Raw genomic sequence first — 10,000 nt, 5'->3', positions numbered from 1 at the left:
ATCTGGAAACTAGTCTGAAAAGTGACAAAACCTCCAGTGAACATAGCCGGGAACAAAAACAACCCCCCCGCTTCTTTCCCCAGGATTCCTCAGCAGTCTGTGTGTGGTTGGAGTTTCCTGTAATTAGACTAAACCAACACAAACAGTCTGAATTTCCTGGAAACAAGCTGATGGGTAGTTAGTGGTCCGGTTATCAGTTAGTCCAGTCGGTCACCTTCAGAACTCTGCAGCTTATTTTCATGGTTTTATGGTTTTAACAGAAATCAGACGATTCAACTGTTCAACACAGGGAGGCTCACGGTGCGTTCAGGTGCTGCTCTAGGCCCCTTCCCCTAGTTAAAGTTACTAAGTATTTCACAGTTAAACTTGTTTCTGTCACTAACTTGACTCGAGAAGTTATGTTGCTGCTAAAATGAAATAAAAGCAAGAAAAACGAGAAAACTAAGTGTGTGTGTGTGTGTGTGTTACTGTGTGTGTGTGTGTGTGTGTGTGTGTGTGTGTGTCTCCTGCAGACCCGGCAGAAAACTCTCCAGCTGACAAGAAGTCCAAGAAGGCGACTCCGACCTCAGAGAGTGAGTTTCCAAAATATGCAGCAGCCTCTTTCCTTTTGTCCCAATAAGGAGCTGCAGCCTGGATCACTGGTTCCCACACACACACACACACACACACACACACACACACACAGTAACACACACACAGTAACACACACACACACACACACACACACACACACACACAGTAACACACACACACAGTAACACACACACAGTAACACACACACAGTAACACACACACACACACACACACACAGAGTAACACACACACAGTAACACACACACACACACACACACACAGTAACACACACACACACTCAGGGCTGCTGGTTCTATGTTAAAGCGTCTCTGTGGATCATTGAAACCATCACTGTCAGATTATTAGTCCTGCCTTTATAACAGTAACTGCTGCTCTCTTCTCCACATTAGGACCACGTTTCCCATCAGCCCTGCTGCTTCCTGACCCCACTGCACCCCCCCCACCCCCCACCCCCCTCTGAGGACCATAAACATTTTTCAATCAGCCTTTCATGGCTCTGTCCTCCGTGTCCTGTTAGTCCTCGCTCCTCTGTAAAGGAGAGCTGTGAAATACCAAAGTCACACACAGTCCTGTGTTCTCAGAGCTTAAATTACTCTCTTTGTCAATGGAGTTTGGTGATAAACAGACGTTATATCTCTCTCTTCAAACCCACCAGACTCAACTGACAAAAACAGGGATTTTACCCCCCCAAACACAGGAGCTGCTGCTCTGCTGCCTCCATCAGTTAGTTTGTGTGATTTTGGTGTTTTAGAGGGTCAGTTTGGATCAACTTACCACTTCCTTACTATAGTGTAGTAAGTAAAATTACTGTATTTGTTAGTGGAGTCTGGTGAGACACACCATGCTATCTCAGTATCTTCAAAGCTGCATGGCTCCTTTAACAAAAACACTCATTTTACCTCACAGAACACGGTTTGTGTTACCTTTGTGTTTTAAAGGGTTAGTTTGGATCCTTTCAAGTCTCACAAACTCAAACACACTGACTGATGGAGCAGCAGCTCTAAAATCCCTGTTTTAGTGAATGTAGTCTGGTGTGTGTGCTGTTTGTGGTTAAACCAAAAGGATCTTCCAGGTCTCTCTCTGTAGGGATCCTTTCCATGATGCTGTCACACACTTAGAATAACACTCTGAGCCTGTCAGTGGATCAAACAAGCTCTTTTAGTGGACCTACTGTGATCAGGTGCAGTTGTCCCAAAGGATCACGTTGCAGCCATTGCAGCCCGTTTGGTGTCTGCTGGCTGAGGTGATCTACTGGACCAGTTCCAACACTTTTACTACCTACCAGTCACTCACACACCAGGATGTGGACACAGGGGATCATGGGTAGAAACAGTGGAGTGACCCTTTAAGACATAGGTGTCAAACTCTGGCCCGCGGGCCACATATGGCCCGCAGAGTAATTATATTTGGCCCGCGAGGCAATACCAAATGAGTACTAGAGCTGGCCCGGCGGTGTTATACAGCGCATGTACCGCTAATACTACAAATCCCAGAATGCTCTGCTCATGTTTTGGCGCGTCAATCAGTACAGGACCCATAAACACCCTCTCCTCTGTTGACAGTAGTCATAGCGACCTCATGCTGCTACTGTCACCGTGCTACCCATCCCAGAAATGGGTAGCCGGCGAGGTAATTTCATGTGACTACCTCTCATACTACAAATCCCACAATGCACTGAACAGCTGGCGCGCTAGTTCAGACCCGTGCAGCAGCCCCTCCTCCCGCAGGTATAATGACACACCGATCAGCGGATCAATGCATCGATCAGCGCTGTTATAGCGACACTTCAGCTAGCCCCCCCCAAAAAAAAAATGACTACTAGTACTACTAGTAGTACTAGTAGTACTAGTAGTTTGGTGATGGTTACGCTCAGGGTCAGGTTAGTCCTCTTTGGTGTCCACTCTCTCTGTGGGGGGGTCCCATGGTAAACATGGTAAACCTGCAGGGCCCCAGTAGCTGCCATCTTGTTTGTGTCCTGGAGCGAGGTGGGGAGAGGAAGTGTAGAGGGCCGGGGGAGCAGGGAATTCTGGGAACGTTGTCAAAGCTAACCTGCTAAGCTGCTAAGCTGCTAGTGAACAGGGCGGCTGTTTGACGGTCGATCCGTCGAATGTAGCTTTAACCACCTTTAGCGCCAGCTGTGGGAGGCGTCCATGTTTGTTTGGTTTTTGTTTTACAGTCAGTCAGTTCCTAAAGCCCCCCCCCAACCAGTGACTGGCCAATCACAGCTCAGCAACAGTAACCAGAGACAGCAGCTACACGGAGAAGCTCTGTGTCCAAAGACTTTGGTCTTTTTAAGTCTGATAACCAAAAACACAAGAGCTAAAGGGTAACTGTGTTCTTATTGCTAGCTGCTAACATTAGCCTGCCCAGCTAACTAGCTTAATACCTACACTATCAGTGTAGTATTAACTAGCATACCACCAGCTAACGGTAGTAGTTTGTCAGGTTACCTGTTTTATCCAAATCAGTACGTAGTGCTGGTGTAGGAAGAGGTTTCACTACAGCCACAGGTTACTTAGTTAGTTAGCTCATTAACTCATTACTTAGTTAGCTCATTAACTAATTACTTAGTTAGCTCATTAACTAATTAGTTAGCTAATTAACTCATTACTTAGTTAGCTCATTAACTAATTAGTTAGCTCATTAACTAATTAGTTACGCTGATGAACTGTTCATGTGACGCTCTAGAACAGAGAGATCAACAGCTTAGCAACAGTAACTAAGGGGGGCGGGGCTTAACTAACTGCCCATGTGGGGAATTGGTTACTATGGTAACTCCCAATGAATTTTCTTATTGGTCACTAACTAGTGGACTAACTGGGTGGGTTGATCGTTAATTGGCTAACTGTTCACATACACACTAATGAGCCCAGAACCACCTGACCCTCTGGGGTGTGATGTCACCACTCGTCAGCAGCAGGAACCGGATGTCATTGGTTAGTTTACCAGCGTGTCCACTGGCACCTTCTACCCTCATGTTTAGCTGATTTTCAGGGATAACCCCGCTAACCGGGGGCTAACCCGCTCCGGACAGCTAGCCCTGGGCTAACGTCGGTAGTCACAGGATGAGGCCTGTGGTGAGTGGCTCTTGGCTAAATGGGTCACCGGCTGGTTAGTTAGTAGGTTGGATGAGTTTGTTTACAGCGACAGGTTTGAAGCTGGGAGAGAAACAGATGAACGTCTCGCTAGTCGTCTACTTTTGTGTCTTTCTTGTGACAAACATTGATGATTTTACGTCTTCGGGCCAGTAAAGTGATCAGGAGCCAGTTTCTAAATCCTCTGAATGACTCAGGATCTTATCTGGAGCCGCTGGGAGGTTTGTTCTGTTTTGCTAAGCTAACAGTCTTTGTGCTAAGCTAGTCATGGACCTATCTTTGCACTGGAGAGTGCTAATAAATGTTGGACTGTTCCTTTAATATACCTGTCAGCTGGATTAGGCAGCTCACTAGCTAGCACATGCTAACTCAGCAGCAGTCTGTGGTTTGGGGAATGACTGGACTAGTTTTGTACGGACAGAATATCAGTGGAAACAAAGAGTGCATGTTAGCATGTTAGCATGTTAGCATGGCTGTCCTGTCGGTGATCATGAGCAATCAGAGTAGATTTTAATGTCATCTTCGTATTCTATCTGGTTAGTTTTGATGCTGCATTAAGCTAGCAGCTAAGCTAGGCTAACCAGGCCCTGGCTAACAGCTCCCAGAAGAGTCGCTGCAGTTTGGGCTGCACAGTTTCACAGCCAAATACAAACGTGGATCAGACTGGCCGTGACAGAGCAGAGTTTAACCAGCAGATCTGACAGCACAGAGAAATGATGGGGGCTGGAGGGGGGCGGGGGGGATGTTCTGGTTTAAAACGGTTCAGAGCTCCTCGTGGCTCCTCTCCCACACTTCCATTTAAGGCCTGGTTTCCCAGACCGTCCCTCCTCTCTCAGACTTTGTTTTACTTCACGCCGCAGATTAAAACTCTGAACTCTGCAGTGCAGCAGCTCCTTTTAAGCAGCTCATCGTGTCTCTGTTTCTGGGTTAAACAGCGTCCCACTGATGGCACACAGAATCATGTGAAATGTCAATGCGGTTCTGAACGGACGTGAATGACTGGCATTGTGTTTGAAAGGGTGAGGCAGCGGCACACGGATGCTGGCTGTTTAATACCACACTCCTTTTGGTGTTAGTTCATACAAACCGACCCTTTAAAACACACACCGGCTGACGGAGGCAGCAGCGGACCATGTAGTCTGGTGTGTGAGAGATATAACGTGGACCCACAGGATCAGAGGTGATCCAGGATGTTATGCTGAATCCAGGGTTCAGACTCAGGCCTGTCCTGGGCTGCAGGCTGACTCTTTATCAGCCTGTTTTAGAGTCTGTGGTCGGACTCCACCCGGCCGGCCGCCCCCCCAGGACCCTCTGCATCCAAACAGGAAGAGACGCGCAGACTGTCACAATAAGAGCCTCTGATACTTATCTGTGCAGCATTTCAGTCACCCACCAGGGTCCAGTCAAAAACTGCTGATTTTATAGATGTGTGTGAGACGCACTGTTGGTTTGTCATCTTTTCATGAGTTTTGTTGATGAGAAGAAGAAAAAACACAGTCAGGATGGTTTATAGTCACATTTTCACTGTTTAGAGCTGAAACAGCTGGAACCAGACAGTTTACTGTAAAAGGTAAATATGGGCGAGACAGGCCTCCTCTGCACACGTACACAGTATATACAGATAGAGAGCGTTTAGAAGAAGATCCAGTGTTCAGTGATCAGCAGCTGATCATTGATCATTGATATGCTGGTATTTGTGGTCTTTCCAGGTGCTGTGCAGGTTTGAACTCAGTCAGAGAGTCGATCAATCGGTCTGATCAGTTTAATTAGCTGCTGCTTCTTCTTCTTTGGTTTCAAACCCAGAGTTCAGTGTCCCCTGATCGGCTCCTAAAAACAGTCTTTTCACGGCTGGAGCCTGGTGTGACTGCAAGCTGACAGATCTGTCTGTCTGTGTGCCTGTCTGTGTGCCTGTCTGCCTGTCTGTCAGTCTGTGTGTGTGTGTGTGTGTGTGTGTGTGTGTGTGATGACAGAGTCATTACAGCAGCTCCTCTGTCAGCTTTGTTTAATACAGTGTGCATATTCTGCTCTTCTTACCCCCCAAGAGCTGCTTGATTGATGACGTTCCACATTCCCACACACTCAGATCCACCATGTTAAAGGGTCCCCCCTCTGTTTCTACCCATGATCCTCTCTGTCCACATCCTGGTGTCTGAGTGACTGGTAGGTAGTAAAAGTATTGGAACTGGTCCAGTAGATCACCTCAGCCAGCAGACACCAAACATAACCCTTTGGGCCCAAAAAGAGTTTTTAGCACAGACTCACATTGTGAAAGAGACGTCTGGAGGTCAGAGGAGACGTTTTTGTGGACTCACCATCAGAGTTTGATCCATTCAGTCCGAGAACATCTGGAAAGTCTAGAAGAGCTTCATGATTTAATCATTTTATACCCATTCAAGTTAGCACGGGGCTAACAGGAAGTTAGCACGGGGCTAACAGGAAGACACTAGTCCTTCAGGCTCTATGAGCCCACGATGAGGAAGATCTGGATTCTTTCATCCTCAGGAAGTTGAACTTTGTTTTGGCTTCAAGTGCCAACTTTTAGAGGAATGAACAAAGCCTCCGACGCTGTGACCAAGTGTCTGACAGGCTCAGAGTGTTATTCTAAGTGTGTGACAGCATCATGGAAAGGATCCCTACAGAGAGAGACCTGGAAGATCCTTTTGGTTTAACCACAAACAGCACACACACCAGACTACATTCACTAAAACAGGGATTTTAGAGCTGCTGCTCCATCAGTCAGAGTGTGTGTGACTGTGACTCTGTTAACTAATATTAACTAATATGTTCAGTCACCTTCAGATAAGTCCCTGTCTGTTGTTAGCCAGTTCACCGGTGACTGTGCAGGGTTACAGGCTGGACTTTAATGTCAGTGAGAGGCTTTAAACGGGATCATCCATAGAGACACAGCCCTCCAGATCCCTTTCATGTTTTATTAGATTTGAACTCGTTCTTCTTTCCTGCAGCTTCTCCTGCTTCTCTTTCTGCAGCCGTCAGAATAAATAAAAACCTCCAGGAACTGTTTCCTGCCTCCTGAGGAACTATTTTTAGAATGACCATATTTGGTCATCAGAGACGCTCACAGTCTGCTTCTTCTTTTTCCGAGCCGTAAAAACAACATGAAGAAGAGACGAGTGAAACCTCTCCTGAAGAACTTTAATCTGTTTCATCCAAACTCAGAGGGAATGTTTATTTTTGCTCTTTTTCAAACACACTTTCCTGTTTCTTCTTCTTCTGCAGTAACTAAATGATGTGACCTCCAGGTCCATTTAGTAGCCGTTCCAGAGCTTTAAATCATCTCCCATGATCCTCCTTGTCTGCTGAATCACTGTGAGGTTGATTGGATAGCTGCTCTGGAGCTTTTGATCAGGTCACATGATCTTCATCAGCAAGTGGATCCACAGAGTTTGATTCTGTGTCTGTTTCAGGTGAAGCCAGAATAAAGAAACCGACCGCCAAGACTCCTCCCAAGCAAGGTGACACACACACACCTGTTCACCTGTTCACCTGTTCACCCAAACACTCCTGCTGATCATTGATTATTGGTTATTGGTGTGTATTGGCAGCGCTGCCCCCTCAGATCCTGCAGTTCCCCGAGGACATGAAGATCCTGGCGGGGGAGAAGGTGGAGATCCTCTGCAGGTTCTCTGGAGCTCCGCCCATCAACTGCACCTGGCTGAAGTTCAGGAAACCAGTGAGAGAGACACACACACACACACACACACACACACACTGAGGCTGTGGATATTGGTTATTGATCAGGTGGTTTAGAAAACCTCTGATGAAGGGATGCGTGTGGAGGATCATGGACAGACAGACGTCTGCCCGGCGGCCATATTGGGGAGGTGAAGATCCATCAGTAAACGAAATCCTCTTCTGAACCATGAAGCTGAACGAGATGCTGGTTATTGGTCGGAGTTAAAGTCCGTTACTGGGGGCGGGGCTAATCCTTCTGTTAACACACACCTGACCCACGCAGGCACGTGATGGGATGTACAGCAGCAGCAGCCAATAACGTGTCTACGTTTGTATATCTATGGACGTCATGTTGGACTGCAGCTGCAGTGCATGCTGGGAGACCAGCAGCAGAGCATGAGGCTCATTTAACCTGCAGCTAAAATCTGTAGAAAACTGAATGTACGCTGGTCTGAAGTCAGTGTGAGGACACGTGTGTGTGTGTGTGTGTGCAGATCCAGGAGAGCCCAGCTGACATCTCCATAGAGAGCTGTGACAGCAGCAGTAAGCTCACCATCTCCAGCGGTCAGCAGGAGCACTGCGGCTGCTACACCATCGAGCTGAGGAACAGCTTCGGCCTCCGACAGGCCGCCCTCAACCTCACCATCGTCGGTACGACACACCTGCACACACACCTGCACACACACTTGCACACACCTCAGATCGCCCCCTGGTGGCTAACTCCCATGCTAACAGATGGGACAAGACCCACTGCTGGTCTGATGCCTTATATGGCAACGCTGTGTGTGTGTGTGTGTGTGTGTGTGTGTGTGTGTGTGTGTGTGCAGGTGTGTGTATAAACACACACAGATGCTGTGTGTCTCCTCAGTGTGACCTCTGACAGCTGATGTGGCCTGATGTGTTTCCAGCTGTGTTTGTGTTCTGCACCAGACTCCATTATAATAACAGCTGATTTTAGCAGAGTCTTCAGACTGAACCATCTCAGCATCTGTTGGAGGGGTTGTGCTCCCCTTATCAATTCAATTCAATAACTTTATTTGTCCCCGATGGGGCAATTGATTGTGCAGCAGTGGAAGCATAAAAGAACATAAAATACATGCACACTTGAAACAATAAAAGAAATAGAAAATCACATCAAACAAACAAAAACAAAACAGTACAGTCAGGCTACCTTTTCCTCTTGGAGTTAAGTAAGGTGACGGCAGATGGAACAAAGGAGTGTTTGTATCTGTTTGTTTTTGCTAGTGGAAGTGTGAGCAGTGAACCGGACGGGAGAGTGAAAGTGATGACGTAGTGGATGGGAACAGTGGGACAGGATGGATTCAGCTGTTTGTTATAAAGGTCCCGTAGGGTTTCTTGGGTAGTGCCAGTTATTTTGCTGCAGAGGTTGAGGATCTTTTTCTGTTTTACCTTCAGTGATGTGAACCAACAAATAAAGGAAAAGGTCAGCACAGACTCAGTCAAAGAACGATAAAACATGGTCATCAGGGACGAATCGACCTTCGAACGTTTGCTAAGACAGAATAGGTGCTGCTGACTCCTCTTGTAGAGTGTTGGTGTTACTCACAGGTGACAGTTTGTTGTCTATTATAGTTCCTAGATATTTGTAGGACTCTCATCAATCAGTGTGCTGTCAGGAGGGAGGGGGCTGCGAGCGTCTCAAGTCAACACATGTCCTTTGTTTTTGATGCATTCAGAGATAAAAACGAACCCTGGCACCACTTAATAAAGTGATCCACCACTGGACCATGAGAGGTTTCAGTACTGTTCAACAGGCTTAGGATGAACTGTAACCCCCCCCCCCCCCCCCCCTCAGATAAACCCGACCCCCCAGCGAAGGTCCCTGCAGCCTCAGATATCCGGCGGGCCAGTCTGACTCTGTCATGGTACGGGCCGACCTATGACGGAGGCAGCGCTGTGCAGTCCTACAATCTGGAGATCTGGGACTCTGTGGACACGCAGTGGAAACACCTGATGTCCTGCAACAGCACCTCCTACAACGTACAGGTGACTGCAGATGTTTTATTAAAGGGCACTTCCACTGTTTCTCCCCCTGGTCCTCTGTGTGTCCACATCCTGGTGTGTGAGTGACTGGTAGGTAGTAAAAGTGTTGGAACTGGTCCAGTAGATCACCTCAGCCAGCAGACACCAAACGGGCTGCAATGGCTGCAACGTGATCCTTTGGGACAACTGCACCTGATCACAGTAGGTCCACTAAAAGAGCTTGTTTGATCCACTGACAGGCTCAGAGTGTTATTCTAAGTGTGTGACAGCATCATGGAAAGGATCCCTACAGAGAGAGACCTGGAAGATCCTTTTGGTTTAACCACAAACAGCACACACACCAGACTACATTCACTAAAACAGGGGTTTAGTCCTGCCCTGATCCGTTAGTCTGTTTATATTAGTATATTATTAGTGGGTGACTTCGGCCCCTTTAAAACACCAAAGTCACCCAAAGTCCTGAGGTTACTGGTTTTGTCCATGCAGTAAGTTCACCTGTTAAACAGGACTTTGTGTTTTAAAGGCTCAGTTGATCAGAATTAACCCTTTAAAACACCCAAATCACATCAACATAACCACCAGTTCCAACACTTTCACTAGCTAGCAGTCCTTCA

General features: G+C 47.2%; 1 protein-coding gene across 1 annotated transcript in view; it reads left to right on the top strand.

Annotated features, from left to right (window-relative positions):
* Positions 1–10,000, top strand: part of mylka (myosin, light chain kinase a) — a 48,772-nt gene that overhangs the window by 27,594 nt on the left and 11,178 nt on the right. The window contains exons 18-22 of the mRNA XM_070837579.1: positions 513–572; positions 7,115–7,162; positions 7,253–7,380; positions 7,877–8,033; positions 9,199–9,389. Coding sequence (XP_070693680.1) covers positions 513–572; positions 7,115–7,162; positions 7,253–7,380; positions 7,877–8,033; positions 9,199–9,389 — 584 coding nt within the window. The remainder of the gene's footprint in view (positions 1–512; positions 573–7,114; positions 7,163–7,252; positions 7,381–7,876; positions 8,034–9,198; positions 9,390–10,000) is intronic.

Source organism: Pempheris klunzingeri, chromosome 10, assembly GCF_042242105.1.
Source record: "Pempheris klunzingeri isolate RE-2024b chromosome 10, fPemKlu1.hap1, whole genome shotgun sequence".
NCBI classification, from domain to species: domain Eukaryota; kingdom Metazoa; phylum Chordata; class Actinopteri; order Acropomatiformes; family Pempheridae; genus Pempheris; species Pempheris klunzingeri.
This window is presented reverse-complemented; position numbering and strand designations above follow the sequence as displayed.